Source organism: Sturnira hondurensis, unplaced genomic scaffold (genome assembly GCF_014824575.4).
Source record: "Sturnira hondurensis isolate 20B ecotype Veracruz unplaced genomic scaffold, ASM1482457v3 Scaffold0017436, whole genome shotgun sequence".
In the NCBI taxonomy this organism is placed as follows: domain Eukaryota; kingdom Metazoa; phylum Chordata; class Mammalia; order Chiroptera; family Phyllostomidae; genus Sturnira; species Sturnira hondurensis.
The window spans coordinates 17,684,665-17,709,581 of record NW_028090067.1 but is presented as its reverse complement, the minus strand read 5'-3'; the positions used below and the strand labels follow the sequence as shown (position 1 = coordinate 17,709,581).

General features: G+C 59.6%; 1 protein-coding gene across 3 annotated transcripts in view; it reads right to left on the bottom strand.

Annotated features, from left to right (window-relative positions):
* MGAT3 (beta-1,4-mannosyl-glycoprotein 4-beta-N-acetylglucosaminyltransferase) overlaps positions 1-24,392 on the bottom strand; it is a 29,325-nt gene extending 4,933 nt beyond the window's left edge. Inside the window, exon 1 of one of the 3 annotated variants that reach the window (XM_037068202.1) lies at positions 24,260-24,392. Coding sequence is in view for 1 of the 3 variants with exons in the window: in XM_037068201.1 (XP_036924096.1) it covers positions 14,170-14,219 (50 nt within the window). In the remaining 2 variants the exon portion in view is untranslated. Of the gene's footprint in view, positions 1-2,106; positions 2,298-14,169; positions 14,287-24,259 lie in introns of those variants that run through there. The other 2 variants (XM_037068201.1, XM_037068203.1) reach the window with 2 other exon arrangements.
* Positions 24,393-24,917: the final 525 nt, after the last annotated feature.

Here is a 24,917-nt window from a genome sequence, read left to right as displayed (position 1 = left end):
AACCCTGGGTACAGAATCTGCCCAGGGGGCTTACAGGCCCCAGAGGGGGGGAGCGGGCAGGCTGCAGGCATGGGGCCCCTTCTCCGCACTGCCCAGGGTTACCTTCTTTCTTTCTACCTGTCTACCTTCTGATTGTATGTGGGGAACATTGACAAGCCTTTCCAATACCTTTTCATTGAAAAAATTCATAGGTCTCCAGGGACGACATTTAATTCTAACATTTAAAGAATAAAATTAAGTGAAAGTTTCCCGCATTACCCCATGCCCTATACTGCACTGCTCTCCGGGCACGCACAGTTGGACCTGCTAGAGGTGTATCGCTGATTCTAGGTGCCATTTTTCTGTTCTTGATTTAAAAGGTTTCATATCTATCACATTGGGCACCAAGTCCAATCAAATTTCTTCTAAATGAATAATAGAGATTTTTCAGATCAGTGGAAATAAACCTGCCATTTCCTTTTAAATTCTACATAATATTCCATGGTTATTCTGAATGAATCAGTCTCTGTTCATGAGTGATTCATGAGCAGAACCATTCTCTCTTCACACAGCTGATTTCACACAAAGTTATCAACTCGTGATGACCACGGAGACATATATATTACAATTTAAACAGACCTTCCATTTTAGATTATCTGGTTTATCAGAAAAGTTGCAAAGACAGTACAGAGTTCCCTCACGCTCTTCACGCAGCCTCCCCTGGGTTAACAGCTACATCATCACGGTACCTTTGTCCCAATAAGGAGACCAAAACGGGGACCGCGACGTTGACTGAACTCCACAGTTTTACCTGGATGTTCAATACTGAATCTCATGCATGACCCTAACAGTCTGGCTCGTGCTGCTCTTGAGCCCAGGGAAGTGGGCAGGCAGGCTGGGAGGTTATACCCTTTTGGGGGGTGGGACCAGTGACTTGCTTGCAGTGACCCACCAAGTCACAGGAGGGATTGAGACAGACACCTGGCCTGTGGCATCTGGTGCCTTCATTTCCCCTTCCATAGATCCTGGTGAGTGGGCCACTGTCCTTCCACCTAGAACGTTCTTTTCCCTAAAGTGTTCTTTTCTGTGGCTTCTCCCCTGGTTGTTTCTCTGGGTCACTTGAGTGTCCTCCTGCCATACTCTCCCTTTCACCTCCTGACACTGAGGGTGGTGGGGCACTGTGCACTTGGCTTTAAACTGCTGTGACCCTATGCAAGGCACTTGCTGTTCTGAACCCCAGTTGCTACCTCTGTGAGACGGATACAGAGTTCTCAGCACGTAACTTTCTCTGAAAAGTTCTGAGGTCGGAAGGCACAGAACCAGGAATATTTGACCTATAAGTTTACAAACCGTTTCCTCTCTTTCCTTTTTTAAAGATTTTATTTATTTTCATAGAGAGAGGAGAAGGGAGGAAGAGGGAGAGAAATACCAATGTGTGGTTGCCTCTCCCATGCCCCGCACTGGGGACCTCGCCTGCAACCCAGGCATGTGCCCTGACAAGGAATCGAACCAGCGACCTCTTGATTTGCAGGCCCACACTCAGTCCACTGAGGCATACCTGCCAGGGTGCTTTCCTTTTTATAAAGGAGGAAACCCACGGACTTCAGGGACCTGCTCAAAGTTACAAAGCTGGGTGACCCTGGGTGGCTTGACTCCTTTGTTGCGCACCCTCCCTGGCCTCACCTTGCTGGGAAATCCTGAGCAAACTAGTCCACAACAATGGAGTTGCCAATCCCCTGGCTGGAGCGACCTTCCTGGAACCTGCCCCACAGGTGGCTAGCCCAGCTGCCTGCAGGCAGGCAGGACAACTGGGGGTGGGGACCTAACCTCTGCTGAATGCCAGCTGTCCCAGAACAGAGGTGGGGCTGGTCTCCACTAGTGTTTCTGATGGCAGAAGGGAGGGGCTGCCCCTCGGCAAACTGTTCAAGGGGGTCTTCTGGACTCCACAGTGGATTCCACTCCTGCTCTGCAAAGTGAGACCAGGTAGAGCAGGCCCGCAGGGTGAGTGAAGGAGCAATGGGTGAGGCCCAATAAAGGCAGGCGGGGAGGATGGTTGCCATGGCAGTGACCAGGTATAAGGCAACTTGTGGAGAGGTCAGCACTGCAGAAGCCTCCAGAGTGACCTACCTGAGGATTTCAGGGTTTGCCAAGGGAGCCCCGATCCTTCTTGCAGGCTGTTTTCCCCTACTTGGGACGTGCCTCTGTAAGGCACAACCCCCACCCCCACCGTCCCGCCCTGGTTGGACTGAAAGGACCTGTGGGCTGTGGAGGGGCAGGGCAGGGGAGGGCCAGGACTGAATCCCCTGGCAGCAGCCAACAAAGGCCTTTGCAGGTAAGAAACTCAGGGCGGAAGTGAACTCCCTGCTGTATGCAAAGGGGGGCCCTCGGACCCCACCCCCCTGGCCAGGCTGGCTCTCAGGATCTGGTTACACCTGGCCCACTCTGCCCAAGGGAGGGCAGGCTCACCGATGCCTGGGACCTCGCTGACTCACTGGGCCCCAGCCCAGCTTGCTGCCGAGAATCATGGAACTGAGCATGTTTCTCTCATCACTTAGGCTACTAGGAAGCTCTAAAGGGCACAGGGGTCAGCCCAGAGTCAGTGCCTCATAAACTGCATTTTCTGGGACACCTTCACTCATAGCTGCTTGTAGTTTTTCAACTTTCACTCCTCTTGGTCTGCTTTCTTTTTATCTTATCTTCATGTATTTTGATAAGTGATTCAAATACATCTTGTGACCAAGAGGCACCTAAGTAGGAAACAGAATAAATAAATAAGCATTTGGGAGCTGGGGTCTCACTTAAGTCTCAATCACCCTGGGAGGTCTTGGTACTGCCTTTGTCTTCAGAGACGGGGAGAGTAACACTCCGAGAGCTGACGAGGCTTTCCAGGGAATATGGAGTTGGTGGCCAAGTCGAGACTTGAACCTAAGTTCTGTTCCCGAGCTGGCAGCTACACCCCCCCCTTACAGCTGCAGCCGAGCCCCTCCCCAGTGCAGGTGCCCTGGCTGCAGGCTACAGCCAGGGAGCATTTCCCAGGCCACTGTCAGCTTCTTGGAGAAACCTTCAGGTGTGACCACAGAGCTAATGGCCACTGACACAGCCCAGCTGCTGTCCTGAGTGCATGACATGCACGACCTCCCTGAACCCTTCCAACACACAGTGGGGACTGCTGTTACCCGGTTTCACAGATGAGAAGACTGAGGCCAGAGAAGTGAAGTGACTTGCTCAGTGCCACACAATCCGGAAGGGTCAGACTCGATTCTGTGGGGTCAATAGCAGGACTAAGTCCAGTGGTAAAGTTGTCCTGAGCCCCTTCCATCTGCCAAGTTCAACCCAAGTGGACAACAAGGTCCCACGAAGTATCCCCCAGTGACCTGGGGAGATAACCCAGTGGCTGGAACTGCCACCATCGCATCTGAAGCACACAACACCCCCAGGGTGCTCACCGCACCTGTATCATCCATTCACTCAGCAGCGACTTCCAGCGAGCATGCCGGGTGCCAGGCACTGTGCCAAGGCCCAGGAGCACAGGAGACCAGGCAGCAAGGACCCAGAGGAGGGAGGCATGTGCTTGGGTGAGTGGGAGAAGGGTCAGTTATAAACTACATAAACAAGTCAAGTAATGTTGTATGTTAGAAAGAGTTGCACTCTGAAGAATAAAGCAGGATAAAGGGGAAGAAGGGGGCAGGTTGGAGCAGGCCTCAGGAGGAGTGAGACCTGAAGATGAGGCTACAGGGGAGGAAGGGACAGCCAGTACTCAGGGGAACTGCAAGGGCAGCAGACCGGGGGGAGATGGATGGGCCCAGATCACACAGGGCCTGGGGTCACAGCTGGCAATGTGGCTGTCCCAGGAGGGCTCTGAGAAGAGGGACAGGCTCACCTGGCCACTTTGCCAAGACTGCCACCCCCGGGGCAGGGCAGGGGGACTCTGTCACCCCACTTCCCGGCTGCCTGCAGGGAGCACTGGCCAGTCTCTGCCGAGTCCAACCCACTCTGCAAAATGGAATGTGACCACAGCTTCAACGAGACACTGGATCAGGGAGGCCAGTCCAGCCCATTCTTCTCCCGATTCCCTCCGCAGTGGCCTCATCTCCCCTGATGTCTGTCTCTCCGGCGGCGGGACCACGAGCTCACAGGGCAAAACCTAGACACAGCGGGCGCTCGACAAGAGCACCCTGTGTTGCCCTGGGCCTCCTCAAAGCATACCCAGACTGCCTGGTTCCAGCCCAGGCTCTGCTGCTTCCTGGGTAGCCTTGGGCAGGCCAATGACCTTTCTGAGCCTCCCTTTTCTTATCTACGCAAGTACTCAGCAATAATCCACATAAGGTGCTGGCACATACCAAGCGCTCAATGAGCTTGAGCTCTTCTTACTGCTATTGCTATTCCCCAGCTTGGCAGAGAAGAACTGGGCTGGGGGAGGAGCAAGGGCAAAGGCTCAGAGCTGAGCCTTGGCAGGGCCTGGGCCCCGGTCGGTGCTGTCCTGTCTCAGAGCTGCACTGAGCAGAGGGAAGGCCTGAGCCTGACTAGGGAGTGGGCCGGGAAAGGTGGGAAGTACTGTGAGGGTCTCTGGGATCCTCCCTACCAGGACTCCCACATATCCCACGAGTCGCACCCAGCCCCAGGGGCTGGGTCTCCCCTCTGAGTGCGTGAAGGAGGCAGTGGGTGGGCCAGGTGCTTCCTGGTAGCCGGATAATCATGGACAGGGTAGGCTGAGACTGACCCTGGCCCAGGATGGCCACAGGATCAGCCTGCCCCTGGCCCCCTCATCATAGCCAGGAGGTTCCAGGCAGGTTTCCCTCCTCCCCACTCCCTCCTCCCACTTCCCCCCTCAGGCTCTGCTTAGAAAGCTGAGGGAGTGAACAGGGAGCAGCTGACCCCAATTCCATGACACAGCCATGACTGAGGTCAGGCTGAGTCTGGGGGGTCCCGGCCAGAAAGAGGGGTGCTCCCTGGAGGCTCCAGCTGTGCCTGTGGGGCTGGCCAGGCCAGCAGCAGCCGCCCAGGTGCAAACAACCCCCGACAGCTGTCAGTGGGGTGACCCAGGCGCCCAGGGAGCTCTCCGTGGTCCTGAGCTCGCCTATGCGGGCCAGGGCCTTAGCTCAGCCCTGGGGGTGCCCTCAGGCAGCCTCCAGCAGGCCCCTGCCAGCCTCCTCCATGTTCAGAGCTTTCGTCCTAAGGGCTACTTCTTCCTCACCTGCCTCACAGCCCTGATTCCTGGCATCCTCCATTCTAGGTGGCTGGGGTGGCTCAACTGGGAGAGGAGGCCAGCTGTGATCCAGCTGTGGTCCGTGTCCAGCAGCAAGCAGGGCCAACCCTTAGTAGGTGCTCAGAGCACTCTGTCAATGGGGTTAATCTCAGAGGTCACCCATCCTCCCTCAGTCTCCACTCCTGGGGAGGAATCTGCCATCTAAGCTCCCCAGCCTGGGAGCACCTTCGAATGGACCCTCCCCACCTTTCCAAGAGTTCATCTGCTTGAAGGCCATCTTGATTTTTCAGCGGAAGTACACCTCTCTGTGCCCACCTTCCTCCCCACCCCAGCCCTCCCACACTGACCTGAGGGCTCTGCCCATTTCCATGAGGAAAGCAGGAGGCGCATCTTTGCAGCCAACTGCAAAGATCTGAGCACTGCGTCTCACCGTAGCAAGCTACGCCACCTCCCCATGCCTCAGTTCCCCCTCTAAATAGAAGGGAGGTAGAGCACTCTGTTTCGTAGGGTTACTGTGAGAATCAAATCAGCTGACCCATGCCAAGAATAGTAACCCGACCTAAGCATGCAGTAGGTGCTCAGTAAATACTGGCTGCCCGTTTTACTGAAGTCAGGAGAACCTGGTTTGAACCCAGCACTAGAACTTACTGTGTCCTTAAGCAATCTACTTAGCCTCTCTGAGCCCGTCCTCAGATGAAGAAGGATAATGTCATCCTCTCCCTCGCAGTCCTGTGGGAGATCTCAATGAGCCGAGATGTCAAAGCACCTGCCTGCACAGAGCCTGGCACTTTGGTTAATGCTCCAAAAGTGCCTGTTTCTTTCCTTGCATTTGGGTTTCCTGTCAGATGAGCAAATTCAGATGATCCAACTGATCCTGCCAGGCCTGGTTCCTGGCCAGCTTTGTGCAAGGGCCGGGCCAGGTGCAGGGCTGCTTACCATCTTCCAGGGTATTGCTCAGTGACTCAGTAGGCTTCCCTAACCTGGGGCCAGAACCTGGGAGATCCGGAGCCCCAGGAAGTGTTCAGAATCCCCTTCCAGGGTTCTGAAGGGCACCTGAAGTAAGAATACTGCCCAAACCTTCACCCCAGGCAGGAGTCCTGCCCAGCTGCCCGCCTGGCTTCCTCTTGTCCAATTCTTAGAGTTGCCCATTGCAAGCCCTTGGGCTGCTAGAAATTCTTCTGTTGGCCTGAATCAGCTTCTTTGGAGCTTCTGCTATTGCTTCTAGGTCCTTTCTTAGGCTTAAGCAAGCAAGTCAGTGTCCAAGATCAGAAGACAGGGACCACAACTTCTGTATTTCCTCCGTCCCCGGGACTCAGTAAGGGTCCTTCCAACATGAGGTTCCATGATCCTACATGGAAGATGGGCAGAGGAGGTGGCGAAGAACAGGACAGATTCTAGGTTTCAGGTAAGATGCACAAAACCGACACTGTGTTTATTTTTTCGTATCTCGTTGTTTCATTCATTCCCTCAGTTCGTCTCCAGCAGGCAGGACTCCAAAGGTCAAGCTTACACTAGGGGTCACTCTACGGCCAGCACATTATCCAGGCTACTGGTGGACATGCACTGAGACCTTGCTGTATGCCAGGTACTGCGCTACAAGGGCTGGAGAGGAGTTGGGGCCCAATTCGGGGGCCAACACTGGAGGAACACAAATGTATGTCTCCCTCTTATTGAAACAGAGGCTTGGGGAGGTTAGGGTACTTGTTAGCCACACAGCACCAGTGGGAAAGGAACAGATGGCACCCTGCACTTGCTGACAGATAGACTGGGGCCCAGCGGGACTGCAGACTCTGGGGCCTGCCCTTGCCCTGGGCTAACCTCGAACACCCTGGCCAAAGGACTGTCTGGTGTGCCAGGACCCCAGTCCCCAAGAATGCTGCCCCCCTGGCCCTCTGCAGAGTGAGAGTTGGCTCATGGGGCCAGCCCTGGCCAAGGACGCATCTGTTCCAGGTGACCGGAGTCCTGGCAAACACTGTTCACCACAAGGCAGCAGCTGCCACAGCCACAGATAAGGAAATCAAGCCCTGGCCGGGAGAGGAAGCGCTACACTGGGAACCTGCTCGGCAGTGTTGGAGGAGGGCCGGGCACCCGTGCCACCTGAATACGCAGCTTGCCTGGCACAATGGTCCTGGCCCCACTTCCTCCACAGGCTCAGCTCCAGGTTGGGGCTGGCTGCTCAGTTCAACGCCCACACCCAGAAGCCCTTTCCGTGATGAACCCCGCCTCTCCCCCTGCTCCACAGCCAGCCTGTCCCTCTCCTTCCTCAGAGCTCTCCACTCAGTCCCAGCGCCTGCCTGCGGCCACAGAGGGGAAGCAGGTGCCTGGGAAAGTTGATCCCCAAGGCTGGTCCTGCCTGCCCTTGCTCCCTGGGGCCCCCTCCCCTTTCCACACCAGTCATTGGCCTGCCTGAGACATCAGTCCCCAGAGGCCAGTGGGCATATAGAACATTCCTACCACCCAGACTGTCCTGTGGACAGCACTGCAGGCTAAACAGGTTAGTCATCCTCGGGACAACTGTGCCCAGAAGCCCAGGTGGCCCACAGCTATTCTGGCCCTGCCTCCCTCGACCTGGCCCTGTCGCCTCATTCATGTTGATGCGATGGACACCCTTACCACGTGCTGAAATATATGCCAGCCATTGGCTGGGTTTTACAATTACTTGACCTTCACAGTCACCTTTGGAGGTAGGCATTATTATCATCCACATTCTACAGATGAGGAAACGGGGGCCGAGAGGGTGAAGCAAATCGGAGCATGCTCCTCCAACCACCGGTACAAAGCCCCTGCTCTCCAGGGCTGCAGGTCTGTGCGGCGTCCACTGAGAGGCATGGAGCAGGGTGGCCTTAGGCCACTGAAGGCTCTGAGCACAGCAGCAGCATCGACCTGTGCCTGAAGATGACTAATCTGTTGGTTTCCCAACTGCCCCTGACGCACTCTTTGATGGTGGAAACATCAAGGCCTGTGCTGGCCCAAGCACCAGCCGCTAACCACACACGGCTACTGAGCATTTGAAACTGACTAGGGGCGGGGCAAGTTGTCATTTAAATACAATGTCAATTTTAACAGCCACATGCAGCTAGTGGCTACCAAATTGGATAGAATTGGTTCAGACTGCACTGGGGAGAAGGGAGCCAGGAGGCCCACTGCTCCAGGCCAGCGGGAGTGGTGGGGCAGCACATGGGGGGAGACAGTGGGAGGGGGGGAGGACACCGTGGGGCACAGCTGTGATGCTGGTGGGCAGGAAGCAGCCCAGAGTGTCCAGCCTGGGACACTTGGAAGGGTGGGGAACAGTGGTAAGCTGTTGCTGAGGTGCCTCAGATCCTGGATGACGGAGGGAGGGAAGAGGAGAAGGGACACACCCCTGGGGGGACCACCTAACAACCCAGATCAGCAGGAGGAGGGCTACAGTGGGGAACTGATAGGGCAGAGCCCAACTGGGCCCAACTCAGAGCCCAGAGTCCAATTTGGTAGGTGGGTGCAGAGAGCAGGTCAGCTCTGGGCCTGGAGCTAGGGAGCAGCAGGGAGCGAGGTGGGCAGAGGAGCACCTCATGGAGCTCAGCTCAGTGGAGGGACAGAGGACACATGAGAAAACGGGCCGATGGAAGAGGCCAGGTGTCAGGGAGGACCTCTGAGAGGATGTTTCAGCCCAGGCCCCAGGTCCAGCAGGAGCCATTGCAGAGACGGGGCAGCAGCCCAGACACTGGGTGGGGGGCACAGAGGCCTGTGTGCTGGGAATGCCCAGTGCCACGCAGCTAAGTGGGGGTTCCTGAGTCTGGTAAGGGGCACATGGAGTGGTAAGGATACTCCCTTCACCTCGGGCTGCTTGGTAGCCACCCCCTTGGGTCTGCAATCCCGATGCAGGTAAGCCCTCCATCTGGGCAGGGCTGCGGAGCAGGGGGCCTGGAACCTTCCTCCCAAGAGATGGCACTTCCATCGTCATCACCTTCTTCTTGGCAGTTGGCACCTCCCAAATGCCCTCAGGTGCCTGACGCTGTGTGCGCTGGCCTTGCTCTGTGTGTATGCCCGCAGTGCCCGCAGTGCCCGCAGGTGAGGTGGGCACAGGGAGCCGAGGGACCTGCCTGAGACTCGGCTCACACCCACATGCCACCGCTGGGGGTCCCCAGTCAGGATTTCAGCACAGGGTCCCGGCTGCTGCCTTCAGTCTGGCCGCTCACCTCTACCCAGGTCCCCAGCAGACACCGGTGGGCCTCCCTTCTGCGGGTGGCCCTGAAAAGCTGCCCCTGAGCAAAAGCCCCACCCCCGACCCCAGCTGGCGACTGCCGTCTCCACCCAGGCAGCCCTCCAGGAGGCTGTGCTGCACTGACTCACAGCCACATCTCTCAAAGCCCTGGGCCCTGCCCCATCCCCCCACGTACTCCAACAGGAGCAAATCTCCCCGGACAGGGGCCTGTGTTGGGTCTCCAGCAACTTGAAGGGGGTTGGGTGCTCTAGAAAGTCAAAAACCTGAGATGAGGCCTGGCCTTCAGGAGGCTCTGGGGGCCTGAAGCCCCAGAGGGGACAGGGCTCCTCCTGCTGTGCATTGCAGACCCCTGTCCACAGCCTCCTGGAGGGTCTCAGACTGGCTGCGCCCACCACCGTGGAGGTTTCTATTGGCCTTCCATTTGACCCTGGCCTCCAGTCAGTGGGGACCTGGCTGCATGGCCTGGGGACACCCCAGCCCTGTCCAAGGCCCATTCTTGAGCCTCCCACTGCAGCACGCTCCAAGGCAGGGGTGTCTGACCTTTTGGCGTCTTTGGGACACACCGGAAGAAGAGTTGTCTTGGGCTGCACATTAACTGCATTGGGACATGTAATCACACAAAAAAATCTAATGTTTTAGGTAAACTTAGGTTTTGTGCTGGGGCCACATTCACAGCCATCCTGTGGATGGCACGGGCTGCAGGCTGGACACCCCGCAAGGGCTTCAGCTCCCTTCTCCAATTTCACCGTCACGTCGGCCCATCACTACGGCAGTGTCTGAGCGACCAGCCTGGCTTGCTCCCCACTCACCCAGTAAGTGGCAGGGTGTATCAGTCCTGACCCTAGGTCTTCCTGCTCCCCACCACTCCAAGTTGCCTCAGGCTTGCCTGGCTCCTCCCTGGGCCCCTCCAAGCTCACCCACCCTCCCCTCACCTAACCAGGTACCTGCCTCAGGAGGGTCACAGGCCACGGGTGGGGCGCTGCCCCATCCCAGCTGCTGCAACGCACTCCTCGACCCTGTGCCTGGCCTTCACAGCTCCATGGCAGCTGTTTCTCCCCAGGGCTGTCCACTGCACCCCAGGCCCAATGCAGGCCGCAATTAGGTGGCGGTGTGAGGAACCGACCTTGTCCGGGCCTGGGGCCAGTTCTACCCTTTCCTGGGCTGCTTTCCTGGCCCCACCTCTTCCCAGCCGAGTCTCCTAACCTCTCTGTCTTCATTCAGTCTTCTCGTCCACACAAAAGGGTGACCAAGCAGCCCCGACAGGTGGCTCAGCTGGTTGGAGAACTGTCCGTACCCAAAGGTTGTGGGTTGATCCTGGGCAGGGCGTGCACAGAAGGAAACCAACTGATGTTTCTCTTGCTCCCTCTCTCTCTCTGAAATTATGATCAGTAAACACACCCTTGGGTGAGGATTAGAAAAAGGGTGACCAAGCAGAACGAGGTGCCCCACCCCACTGGAACCACTCCCCAAGGCGAGGGGCCAGGAGTTGGGGGGCCCTTCAGGTTTCCATGTACAGGTGAGAGCCCGTCAGTGCCCAGTGAGCCCCATGCCCACCTCCCCTTGGAGCCTCTCTGCCCGGTTCCCTCTGGGCGGGAGGTCACCCTGAACTGTGTCCTCTCTCTCGGGCTCTGGGGCACTTTCAGTAGGACACAGGTGGGAAGCAGAGGAGTGACGTGCACGTGCAAGAGCTTGAAGTAAAGCCCACGGGTTGGGTGGGCCAGTGTCTCAAACACAGAGGGGCCCGGGGCGGGGGGAGCCTGGTGCCACCAGCAGAGGGGTCTGTGTGTGGCTGACCACGGGTGAGAAACTGGGGCCCCAGAGGAGACCCCCAAACAGCTCCCGCCCGGTTAGCAGGCTCGAAGGCTCAATGCCCAAGCTCACAGTTAGCAGGACGTGCTGTCCCTCTGTTCGGAGTCACCCTCTCCAGGCTGCTCCTGGGAGGGTGAAGACATGATTCTGTCTCTGAAGAGAGCTGGGCAGCGGGGCCTCGACCATTCACACTGCTGGCGGACATATGAGGGGGGTGCACTGAGGGCCTTTAAAGATGCGCCCCACCCTGGCTGGTGTGGCTCAGTGGATTGAGTGCCAGCCTGTGAACCAAAGGGTCACCGGTTCAATTTCCAGTCAGGGCACATGCCTGAATTGCGGGCCTGGTCCCCAGTTGGGGGCACATGAGATGCAACTACACATTGATATTTCTCTCACTCTCTTTCTCCTTCCCTTCCCCTCCCTCTAAAAATAAATAAATAAAAATCTTTAAAAAAAGACGCTGTCCCATAGTGTGGGGTCCCCTCCTCCCCTCTTTTACAGCCCAGCTTAGCTCTTGTCTCCCCGGTGGGGAGCTGCCCTCAACCCCAGCCTGCTCAGAGCACCGCCCACCAGCCTGGAGAGAAGCTTCCCACTGGCCCATCTGCCTGCCCTGAACGCAGGGAGTGCCAAGTCCCGCTCCTGAGCCAGCCACACAGAGGAGGACAGGGAGGTGAACGTCCAGCGAACCGGTGAAGGACATCGCTTTGGGCAGGCCCCACTGCCCTCTGTGCCTCAGTGGCTCCATCTGTCAGAGGGGACAATGCCCACCAGGGTGCGGTGCTGAAGGCCCAAGTGAGAAGGACAGTGAAGAGGACTCCCCAACAGCACGGGGGCCTGGTCATCTCTGCAGGGAGAGCCTGGCTGGGACAGATGGCTGGAGGACAGGGGCAGGTGCGGAGCCCCGAGAGGAAGGAGGAAGAAGGAAGAGAGAGACCAGGGTCCAGCCAGGGCACAGTCAAGGCGGCTGGGGGGTGGCCCCAGCGCGTAATAACCAACGGAGCAAACGAGTAATCATTAACAGAACTTCTGATTAGAGAAAGAACACGGCCTTTTCTGATTCGTAGAGAGGAGCCAGTCTTTGGGCAGATGTTGACCAAGTCAAGACCCAGGCAGGCTTATCACTCACACTCTACGGAACCCGGAGGCCCTGAACCCCTCCCTGCACCCGGGAAGAACTCATTCCTGGGCCCCGCTGTGCAAGACGCCCCCACACCCAGTGTATCAGGAGGCAGGGGAGGTTGGGGGTGGGGCGGCTGGATTCGAACCCTACCCCTGCCTCTCCTCGCCCCGCTGTGTGACCAGGTCACTTCCTGCCCCTGGGGTTCCTCGTGGGACCAGCCCGGACCCTCACTCCATGAGGATTAAAGAAGTAACATCCCAAAAGCCTCAACCTCAACCAGTCCTCCGGGCCCCAAGGCTGAGGCTTGTGTGCCTCTGTCCACAACTCTTCACCACGCGCCTCGCTGGGGCGCTCGCTGAGAGGCTTATGGACACCCCCCTCCAAAAAGGTTCCCAGGACATAACCCCAATCCTCCTCCTCACTGGCCTCCCTCCTACCTCCCCCTTTTTAAAAATTCTGACTTGAAATTCTTAACTGTGGAACAAGAGGCCCTGCATTTTCATCTGGCACCAGGCCACGCAAATTCTACGGCGGCAGAGTCCCCATCAGGTCACGTGCCCCTGCACCACAGCCCCCACCGGACCCTCCCTCCCCCCACTCCTGCACACTCAGAATGAAACCCACACTCCTACGTCCATACACCCTGCCGGGTTGGTCCCTGCCTCTTTGCTGACCTTGCCCCTCTTGTCCACTCAGCCCACCCACAGTCCCTGCCTTTTTGTCCCTCCCACACCCCAGGTTTGCCTGTCTCAGGGTCCTCGAGCTGGCTGTTCCTGCCACCTAGAATGCCCTTCCCTCAGATCTCCACATGCCAGCTACCTCCCACTTCCTGACCGGCCAGCTAAAGCAGCTGTCCCCTCCCGGACTGTCTGCCCCACAGCACTCCTGGCTGTGGAAGCCATCTCCTCGTTTATGTGTTAGTGGTCTGCTTGTCCCACCCACACCCTATTCACTCGGAATGTCAACAACAGGAGAGCAGGGTCACTGTGGGCCGTGGTTACGGGTCACTGCTGCTCCCCACCCGACACAGCCTGGCCTGGACACAGCACTCCGTAAACAGCTGCTGAATGACAGCAGAATTCTTACGAGAGCCGGCGACAGACTCCGAGTGAAAAGTGTCACCTGGTTTAGGGGTGCACGGGCAGCAGGCCTGGCCAATGCATGCCCACCCCAAGCAGGGGGCCCTCCCCTGCTCCAGAGGCCCAGAGAAAGCCCCATCCTCTCAGCCCGGTCCTGCCCAGGCAGCCCGGGCAGTACCAGCCCCTCCCGCCAGGCTTGCCTGTCCTCCGGGGACAGTATACAAAGGGCCACTTCAGCACGGAGCCGCTCCGTCTCCAACCCAGAAGCCACCCCCACCCTCCTCTGTCCTCACGGGGCCTTCCCCAGCACAGGGCCCTGGAGCCAAGCTAAGCTGGAGAGGCTCTGCTCCGCACCTGGGGGCGTGGGGGTGGTGGGCACCTCCACGAAGTGTGGAGGCAAAAATTGGCCCCCCCACACCTGGGCATTAGGAGTGGGGGGCGCTCCCGCAGGCACCTCCCCACAAATACAGGGTGGCAGGTGGTGGAAACCCCTGTGTCCTGAGAGGCCTGGGTGCCAGTGGGGTCAGGGAAACAGGAGCAGACCTGGGAGCACGGGGTCTGCGTCCGGTCAGTTTCCATCCTGCCTGGGACCCTCGGCTACAAAATGGGGCACAAAGAACTCGCTCAAATGGTGGCTCCAGCAACCTGAGCCGATGACCTGGGGTATGAGCCTGACACCCAGCGACGCCTGGACGACTTCGGGAATCCCCAGCATTCTTCCTCCAGGGCCCAGCTGCCCACACCAGGAATTCCCCCTCTCATCGACCCCACACACCTGTCACTGAGCCTGGTCTGCTCTATGTCCCGTTCTAGCGGCACCACCATCAGCGATCACCTGGACAACAGCGGCAACCTCCCTGAAGGGCTCCCAGGCTTGTCACCACGAGCCAAGTACAAGCCACATCTGACGCTGCCTGGCCCTTGCACCGTGGAACCGCTGACCTCGGGATAAAGTCCAAACCTTCCAGGAGGCTCCAAGTCAGTGCACAGCTTTCCACCCCCATCCTCATGCCTGTCTCAGCCGGGTCCACTGACCTCGGCACCCTCCAGGGCTCCCTGACCCTCCGCTTTGGAAAGACCCTGGCTTGCAGCCCCCGCCATTCCTTACCCTAAACCAAGGCTGTGCTGCCCACGTAGGTGTTCTAGGTTCCCCTAGCCCCAGCCTGACACGAAGGTGTGTGTCAACCTCTGTTTGCTGAATGAATAAATGACCCTCTACCAAACCCCACATCTGCACCTTTCAGTAAATGCTACTGGGCTCTCAGGTCTGGCCTGGGGCTTGGAAAAGTGGCTGTGGTTCTAGTCTTGCCTGCAGCACGCCCAGGGCTCACACCCTGCCATGAGCTGGCTCACCTCCATGGGTTCCCAGGGTCCCTTCCAGGGGCGGTGGGGGTGGAGAGGGGAGACAAGCAAGGACTGCAGCCACCTGAGCAGCGATGTGATGCCGGATGGCCCGGAGGGGGCTCGGGAGGGAAGGGGCGGCACATGAAGCGCCGGCTCAGAGTAGGTTACGGTCCTCCCCACGGCAGCTCGTGGCCATGCACCTGGCACACCCTAGGTGCTCAACAATCACTGCTGAGTGCAGGAATGAGCTTGAACTCTGGCTCTGCCACCCGTTCTGGGACCCCAGGCAGGAACTTGATCCTCTCCTGGCCTGTTTGCTGAGACACGACAGGAGAAGCTGGTCCTCAGAGGAAAGGTGACGAGGCTGCCCCTGGCTCAGAGCCTGCGGCTCCTGGATCTGTGACCCTGAGAGCCACAGGAAACTTTCTGCTGGGAGCGGTCTGGATGGGGCAGGTGCACAGCTGGTTGGCTTCATGATCTGGGCACCTGGCGGGCCTCCATGGAGCTGGAACAACGGCCCCTTTCTCCTCCCCCTCCCCCAGCTCCTCTCCGTCCGCCCTGCCTTCGAGAACACCAGCTGCCAAGGGTCAGGACCTGGCTGTCTCCACTGGGGACATTCGGGGGGCCCCCACCAAGTGGCAGGGAGCCCAACGCAGGGCTGCAGGCAGTGGGCCTTCGCTCCTTAATATCAAGGGAGCCGCCCATCTGCCCTGGCTCCGTCGGCTACTCAGCCCTTCCCACCTGCTGCATCTGGCATCCCATCGCCGGCTTCAAGGAGAGACGACACAAGAGGGCAGCAGCAAAGCCATCCCCACAGGGCGAGGCTGGTCTAGGGGTTGGGTGGCCAGGACCCCGGTCTCCGTAATGCCACCGACCTCCTGAGCAGCACTCCTCCCCTCCATCTCGGCTCACCCTCACAGCTCCGCTTCACAGACGAAACAGAGGCTTGGAGAGGGGACAAGGCTTGCGAGGCCAAGCACCAGGGGCTGCAGGGAGGGCTGTCAGCCCAGCTACTGCTCGCCAAGGCCCAAGAGCGCCCCTCCCTCCAGACCTCAGAGGACATCAGTGCTCCGTGTTCCAGAAGGCCCTAGTCGGGTCTGCCGCTCCACAACCCCCTTCAAGTCCCACATTCTGAGCACTGTGTTCTGACGTCTGGTCCCCAGGAAGTTCCACAGCCTGGAGTCTCCAGCCTGCCCTCCCCCCGGGGTTCCGTCTCTGTGTTCTCCAGCCAACATGCTTCCTCTACAGGGCACCGCATTCTCTTCCCAGCCTCCTGCCAAGGGGCTCACAGCCACTGCTTCATCAACCTTCAGTGGCATTCTCAAGCGGCAGGGAGGGCGAGTTGGGCTGGTGCGGGGGCGGAGGGCGTCTAGCAGAAGGCAGAGCACACAGAATGCTCTTCCCCACTCTTCTCTCCACCTCCTTTCTCCAGGATGCCCTCCTGACCACTCCCACCCCTGCTGGCCCTGGCCCCACCAGTCCGCGCAGCAGCGGCCTCAGGAGAGGGGCATTCCCCCAAGGACAGAGAGCACTTCCTTCATGGGCACTCGATTAACACTTGCTGAGTGAATTCACCAGGCATGCCCCAGGTACGAGCAAGATCGCACGGGGGCTCAGCCTGAGGGACACACATTCACCTGTGACGAAGATGCCCCGCTGTGTGCGTGTGCAGGTGACGTGCACAAAACCTCCGCAGGGAAACACAGCCGTGCTACACCGTGAAGTGGACAGGTCTGTCTGTGCCCCTGGCACCTAGCTCAGCCCCTGGCACATAGTGGGCCCTCAGTGAGTAACTGCTGAATGGATGTATGAGTGCCCTGTACCAGGTAGAGTCAGGGGCCATGGGAGAGACAGAGGTGGAGTCCCCACCCAGGATCAAGGCTCAGCTGTAATGACAAACACCTTTACCACAAGGCAGAGCTGGGCCATGTCGTAGCGGGGCCACCTCAAGGCAGGGTCGGTCGGTCAGGAAGGCAGTCGAAGGCAATGCAGCGCTCCCACTGAGCAGTGGGGATGGAGGTGATGCCCACAGCCCTGGAGCCCCCGCTGGCTGGGAGAAGGGGCAGGAATGGCTTTCCAGGTGGACAGCAGCACCTGCAGGGGTGTGGGCTGGCCCTCCAGGTAGGGGGCCTGGCACATCAAAGTGGGGAGGTGGGCAGAAGAGGACCTCATGCAGAGAACAGCAGGGGTCCCAAGGTTGGAACTCAGGATGCAAGGGGAACGTGGGGAGAGAGAAGTGAAAGCCAGACCTTCACCCTAGGAAGGAGGTTGGAGGTTTGGATTGAATTTGAGCAGAACCGCACCCCAGTAGCCCCAGGCCTGGACACTCACTGACAGAATTTCCGGGAAGGAGAGACACGCAATCGACAGGTAAGCTGTTTGCCACTGATGCACCTGTTCCGGGGGGTGTGCCGGGGACTAGACAAGCCCACTGATGTGACCCCATGGCGAGCACCTCTGCAGACCCTGCACAAGTGCCAATCCCAGGAACAGACACATGGTGAGCTGGCTGTTCTCAGGGCACCTCTTCTTACCTCTCTCCTTCAAAACACAACTGTATCCTCTTGGCTACAAAAGTTTGCCATATTCTAGAAAATCTGGGGCTTGCAGTGGAAAAGGCAGGACAGTAAGCACATGCCGTCCCACCCGCCATCTCTTGGGCCGACGCTGAAGGTGATGCTGTGCACCTTCCCCATGCACCTGTGCTGTAGCGGCTCACCGCCACAGACCTCCTGCCGGCTTTGGGGCAGCGAGTACTTCCTCCCTGGAGCACTGTCCTCCACACTGAAAGACTGAAGTGCCAGCCTGGGCCCTGGGGACTTTGCCCTTTTGGGTTCCTTCCCACCCCCACACAGACCTGACCCGGGCGGGTCCCACTGAGAAAGCTCCAACTTGGGACAGGCTTGGGACAGAGTACAGCCGCCCCCCCCCAGCCCCAGGCTCTCCTCCTCCACACCACGAAGGAGACGCGTAGCCACTCTCCGTGGCACTCTGGGTAGGTCCCAGGCCTCAAGGTTTCCTTTGTGAAATGGGTAGCTTCAGCCGGCCACGTGGCCTCCAGGTTCCCCAGCCTGGCCCTGCCTCTGGGCTGAGGTGACAGTCACCTGGGCTGCACTGCACCTTATAGTTGTTTCTAGGAGCTGCGCCAGGAGGCCCCTTGGTCTCTCCCAGAACTCCACGGCTTGTCATCCAGACAGAAGGACCAGCACGGTAAGCTCTACTGCTGGCCCGGGGACCTGGCTGCGTCCTGCTGGCCCAGTCCTCTCTCTCCCTGCCACCAGCACGCCCCACCAGGCCCTCAGCAGACCTGCGCTGCCCACAAGGTTCCCACATCCCGTAGGGACAGACAGAAATCCCCTTGGGGTGGGCATCAGCCATGCTGCCTGGAGGGGTTCTAAGGGATGCCCAGGAGAGGAGGGGAAGGGCATCTGGGCAGAGACCTGCTCCTGCGAAGGCCCAATGAGAAAGCCAGTGCCTGGATTTCCGGTCTGGGTGCCGGTACATTGCCATCCCCACCTGCCAGGGCCTGGAGGTGGCAACTAGGGCTTCTGCCACATTCACTGCAGTGCTGGCCACAGGACCGTGGCCCGTGCTCACATGTGGCCCCAAACACTTCAGACAGCCGTGACCTGCCAGGCCCCAGAACCAGCCTGAGGAGGCCTGGCCCCTGGACACCCCTAAAAGGGAGTCTGCAGGATATCCTCTAGGGCCAGCCCCTGCTGTGTAATGAATGACTCTACAGTGGCCACTCTGTGTCGCTTAAGCCTGCCTGCCAGGCCCCCAACCCTCCCAGCCATGGCAGAGCTTCACACTCTCTGATCTTCATCTTGGGGAAGCAGGCGGTGACCCTGGACCAGCAACCCGCACGCCGGGGGCCTGGGCTTCGAGACTGAAGAGTGTCCTGGCTGTTGGAGGAGCAGATGGGGCCAACCGTGTGCCAGCCTGCGCTCAGGCCTGGCTCTGTCTCTACTGGCCAGGTGGGCCCCCAGCGCTGGCTGCTCCAGTTCTGTCTCCACCCGCCTGAGCAGAGGCCCTCCCTTCACCACCCCCACCCTGCGCATGCAGGACACCCCCCAGTGCGGGTCTTCTAACCTGGGCCGGGGGCACAGGTGAGGAGAGCCATGCCTCTGAGTAACGTGAGAATCAAGGGCGCTGGTGGGTATGGAAGTGCTTTTTAACTGCAGGTGCCACAGAGGCCTAGTCACGCTTCTGCCAGTCAGGGACACTCTGCCCCGAAGAGCCACCTCCTGGCTGCGTGACCCGGGCTAGTCACTCCTCCTGGCTCAGATTCGGTTTCCATACAGTGGGACAGAGCCTTCGCAAGCTTTCGCCCACACCAGCCGTAATGCCACGTGCTCACACTCACCATTCAACAAAGAGTTAAGAAACATTGAGTGAATGCTTTCTCCATGTCGGGCATGGTGCCAGCTCCCAGCACACGCACGTGTGCCAGCCCAGGAGCCCAAGCCGCCCGTTTCCCTTCGCCGGCCACCATCAGTCACCAGCCACGACTCACTCAGGCGGCGAGAAGGGGAGAGCCACCAGAGGCTGACCCAGACCCCGAGCAAGCTCTGGGGGGTTCCGCAGCCAGCAAGGACCTATTTTATGTCCCAGGGGAGACTGCAGCAGCAGGTGCTCCTCTGAAAAAGCAATGGGGGTGCAGGGTGGGGGTCGTCACGGTGTGCGCAGAGCTGGGGGGCAGGGGCAGCATGGAGCAGGGGCATGAGTCACAGGGACCGTCATCCCAGGGGACAGGGGCTCTCTGAGGCAGCCTGGACCCCATGGGGCCGGACAGTGGGTCTTGGAGTCCACAGGCCTCTAAACCCCGAGGCAGCATTTTAAAAACTGGGTTTGCACCCTCCCTCTTGCGTTGGATTTCTAACTCGGCGGGGTGGGAGGGGCCCGGGAATCGGGGACTTTCCTGAAGCCACCCAGGTGAGACTGAGCGAGGCTTCCAGCAGCCCCAGGACTACGGGTGGACTGGAGGGACACAGCCTAGAGGTGGGGGGCCTGCAAGCCACCAGGACAGAGTGAGGTAGCCATTTCGGGCATCCAAGCCTCAGAGAGCAGCCTCCCCCTGGGTGACCAAGGGGACCTAGGTAGGAAGCCCTGTCTGGGGCCCTACAGTCCCAGCCACACTCCTTCCCAGCCCTGAACCCTCTGGGTCCTGGGCTCCCTTGAACTGCAGAACAGGGAGACACAATAGCACCGAGCTCTTGGGCGGTTAGGTCTTCATGGGATAATGCAGACAAAGCGCTTGGCCCAGCGCCTAGCACCCAGCAAGTGCTCAATACATAGCAGCAAATTAAGACGACTGGGAGGCTGAAGTGGGGAGAACAGCCTGGAAAATCATCTATCACGGGGCTCTGTCGACCAGAGCCCGGGAGCCTCTGCGCCCCCAGCCACACTGCTCAGACCCCGTCTGCACTGCGCCTTTGGGGACTTCCAGGCGGGCAGCCAGCCGGAGAGGGCAGCCGGCCCAAGAGGGCAGCGGGAGGACAGGCCGGAGGAGGTCCCAGCTGCACCCCGGCCTGCACCCGGCCCCGCCCGTACCCCCTCAGACTCCACTTCAGTGGGAACCAGTCTTGAGCCAAATAAGCTCTGAATTCCTAAAATAACAAAGTAATTAGGTATATAAATAATTTCTATTGTTTCCATTTTATTTTTAGGGGAAAAAGTGAAAACAAGAGAGGAATTTCCATTCCAACAGGGGAATTTCCATTTGAGGGACCCTGTTAACCAGGCAAGCCTCGGCTCCCCTGTGGGCCCCTTCTAGACCACAGGGCAGGGTTTCACGACCCTTCCACCTGGCCTGCTTCCCGCCACCAGCAGGCTCTCAGCCCTCCTGCAGCCCCACTGTCCCCTTCCGGGAGATGGGGACAAGCAGGGTCCATGTGACTGCCTCGCCGTAGCCTGAGGCTCCCCTCTGGAGGACCAGTCTCCTCCCCCGGGATGAGGAACGGGGTGGGACAGCCAGAAGAGCAGGCTGCTCCCTTGGGCTGAAACTCATTTACCGGCTCACTGGAGCTCCTGCAGGTCTGTGGGGCTCAGGCCGGCAGGACCCCCGTGGTGAGGACACAGGGACGGTGCTCTGTGGGCCCACAGCCAGGAGACCAGGACTCACACAGGCCTCCCTACGTAAGCGATGCTCAAGCTAAGATGTAAAGGACAGGTCGGCGGTAGCAAGACACAGTGCCTTGACGTCCCCATCTGCAGAAAGCATTGCCGTGGTACTCTTGCCACGGGTTGCTGTAGAGATGCAACAAATGTCGGCTGCTGACATTTTTATGAGTGGGCCCATGAGAGAGGTTGTAAGGCCGGGGATAACAGGAGAAAGGGGAGAAGGGTCTGCGTGATTTGGGGTGGATGGCTGGCATCATGAAGCGGGCTTTTACTGGGTGACAGAGTTTCAGGGGGCAGAGGTGAGTAGAAGAAACATTCAGGCAGAGGGAACAGCAAAAGCAAAGGAACAGAATTTGAGGATGGAGATCTCTTTGGACCACATCTCAGAGCTCTCTTAAGTGAAAGCTTGGGATCCAGAAAGGCCACTCTGTGCAGAGCCCCAAGGCCAGGCCAAGGTCAAGGGGAGACCCTGGGAGCAGGGCCTCAAGCAAGAGTGAGGCAGGGTCAGAGGTGTGGAGCCCCAAGAAAGGGAGATGACAGCCTTCCGTTCCCTCTGCTATCGGTTCCACTGAGGGTGTTTACTCAGGGTGGCCTCTGGCCCCACCCTCAGCCTGCCCAGCGCCTGCCCCTACAGGCCCTCTTCCGGACAGTATGGCCAGGCAGGTCCCCAGATCCAGCCAACCGACAGTCTCCCAGTCTCCAGGGCCTTTCCTTCTTGTTCGACCATCACTTATGACCACCTACTAAATGCCTGGGTGCTGAAGCCGTCATTGTACCTGCTTCCATCAGAAGATCGCTAAGCTGTTGGCAATCTGAAACGGGCCCTGCTGGGAAGATTCATACCACAGAAATGGGCCAACCCTGCTCATCAGAGCCAGATGACAGCATGCCACAGCCCTCTACCCAAGCGTGAACACAGAAAGGCAGGCCCCTGCCATGGGGACTCCCAAACAGAAGAGGACACCGGGGATGTGGAGTGCACCGGGGGGCAGGGGTGGGGGTAGGTCGTGAACACTCACCAGAAACTGAACCAAAACCAAACTGTTGAAACGATCGGGGATCGTTCGCACCGTCCCACTTTAGGAACTGAAGCACGGCCCACACTCACCCAGTAAGAAGTGGCGGGGCTAGGATTGGAACCTGGGCCATCGGATGCAGGATCCTTGCTTCCCACCCCATGGTGCAGTGATTGCCTCTCCTCCTTCCCCAAAGCACAGCGCTGGGGAGCCTTTGGGTGCCCAGTGCTATCTGCCCTTCAGCTAGATTCTAAACTCCTGAGCGGGAGGCCTGCATCCTCTCCACCTGGCTGCCTGGCACAGCGCCCCTCACAGGAGGGCATCATGGCATCATGTTTGTTGACCTGTATGTCTGAAGAAACTTCTGGAAAACAGCCCTGGTCCTCATGTGGTGGATTAGAGCTGGCTGGGGGGGGGGGGGGGGGGGTNGGGGGGGGTTGTGCACCATGCAGTATGGGGAACAAAGAGGCTTTGGCCTTGGAGTGCACAGCAGGGTCCCTTGAATGACATGGCTTGAGGCCAGAAGGTGGTGGGGACCCAGAGGAGCAAGGAGAGGATGTCTGTGAGGACAACACGGCCCCCAGCCACTCCTGCTTCTCTCTTCTCCTCCTGGAAGGAGGATCCCCCCCCACCCCCCCCCACCCCCGCCTCTGGCTCCCTCCCAGTCACATCCAGCCCGCACATGATCCTCACCATCACCTGGTGAAGTGAGCCCGGCCTGCCAGCTGGCATCAATGTCCCCGTTTTACAGGTAAAAATACCAACGCAGCAGCCAGTACCTCTCAGGTGCCAAGCACCCTACGCACATTGTTCTTTCACGAAGTCTTCTCCACACTGGTAGGGAAGACTCTCCCACTGGACAGATGTAGAAACTGAGACTCAGAATGCTGACTGCTTGAGGTGGTCCAAGTACCCCAGAAAAGGGATCCCAGTGCGGGTCAAGCAGCCCTGACCACAGCGGGGGCACTGGGCATACCCTTGGAAGGACAGAGTGCCAGCTCACTAGGGATGTGGCCCACCACCTCCTCCCCACCTGGCCTTCCCTCCCTGAGGCCTTGGCTCCCTCCCCCTCTTCATCTGGCTTCTCACTTGGGCCACTCGCAGTGCCTGACAATCCCCCACCTCCATCTCTCAACACAGACCGGGAACTGGTATGTCTAAGCTTTTGCTCATGCCATTCCCTTGACCAAATGCCCTTCCCACGTTTCCTACCAAATGTACAAACTCTTCCTGCTTTCAGTTATCACCTCGTCCAGCAAGTTCTCTCCCTCCCTAGGGCTGGCAGCCCCTCTTTCAACTTCCCTAGGACCCGGTGCTTCCCGCCCCCCCATAGCATTTGGAAGCATTAATGACCCCACAGAATGGCCAGCTCCCAGGTGGGATGCAGGCTGGATTGTCCTGCTCTTCCCTCCAGCCTTAGGTTTGCCCCATGCTCAGATCTTTACTAACTGCCCTGGAGAGGTGGCACATCAGTGGCCGTAACTCCCCCATCAAGGCAGATCCTGAGTAGTGTCCCAGTAGAAAGGAGAAGTACTATGGGGGCTTGGAGAGTGCCAGTTCTCGGGGACCATGCAGGGATCTCACCAGAGTAGTGTGCCTGCCCACACCCTTTCTGGGACATCTTGCAGGGCTAAGAGAGTCCCCCGACCTCAGGCCACCAAGGCTGGCTGACACCCATCTCTGCTTCCCCTGGAATCAGAGCTCAGGCACCCCCTTACCCCGCCATTCACCCAGACTCGCTCCCCTCCCCTCCCCACCCCAGGTTCCAGAATTCACTGTTTGCAGATATTTATAGCGCCCTCCCCCAGCCAGGTTCCCTCCCCTGCCTGGGCAGTGCAGTTACGGGTCTCTTCCCATTCCCCTCTGCTCGGTCCCCAACGGCAGCCACAGTCCTGCCCCCGCCCACCACCCCGACTGCGCCTGGGCCTCCAAAGCCGCCGCCGCAGCCCCAGGTTGGGGGGGTGGGGAAGGCGGGCGCTAAGGCCTCCCACTCCCCGCCCCGGAGGTTTGTTGGGGTACAGGGCACAAAGCACTGCTCAAGCCGGTTGCCTCTGGGACGCTCCCCGCCGGGACCAGGAAAAGAAAGGTCGAAAGGATGAGGCTCTGGCCCCCGGGGCCAGGGAAAGCTCCACCGAGCAGCCGGTGGGGGAGGGGCGCCCGAGCCCCAGCATCTCACCCCTATCTCAGCGCCCCCCACCAAGCCCCCCAGCCTAACGCTCTCGCCCCCGGCCCCAGAGGTCATGCTCGGGGAGGGGGCGTTGGGAGCCATGACTGGGGGCGCCGCAAGCAAGCAGGAGGTGGCGTGGAGATGGAAACGGAGGGCCGGGAGTGCGGGATGAAGGGGCTGCGGCGCTGGCCCCCAGAACACCAGGGTCAACTCACCCATCGCCTGCTGGGTCTCAGCAGCAGCGGCGGCGGCGGCTCCGCGGCCCCCGGGGCCCCCGGCGGGGAGATGCTGGCGTCCGCAGCCTCTCGCCCCATCCCGGGCTCCGGCGGCGGCGGCTGCGGCGGGCGCCCGGCATCGCAGGCAGCGCGGCCCCAGCCCGGCCCGGATCCCCGCCCCTTGCCCCCACCTCCACCTCGTCCCGCGGTCCCCGCGCGGCCGCCTGGCTGCACCCCGGCGCCGCGGCGGGGACCCGATGAGCGGACGGCGCGGGGGAGGGCTCCGCGGGAGGCGCGCTGGGGGTGCTGAGGCGAGGCCCGAGCGCGGCGCGCAGAGGTGCCCGCTCCCGCCGGGTTCCGGCGACTCGGGTCCCCGCCCCGCCGCGCCCCGCCCCCACCGCGCCCCCTCCCCTCCACTGCTCGCCGGGCTCTGTTCGCAGCGCCGGCCCGGAGCCACTCGGACGAGTCTCGGCCGCCGCTGCTCCGCGCCTCCCGCGTGTGCGATCAGATGTGTGCGTGTGTGTGTGTGTGTGTGCGCGCGCGCCCCTGCCTGTGACCGTGCGTGCGCCGGCCCACGGCCCGGTGCGTCCTGTGCAGTGGTGTGTGTGCGATGGGAGGCAGGGCCGGTCAGGGAGTGTGCGCGTCTGGCGTGTGCACG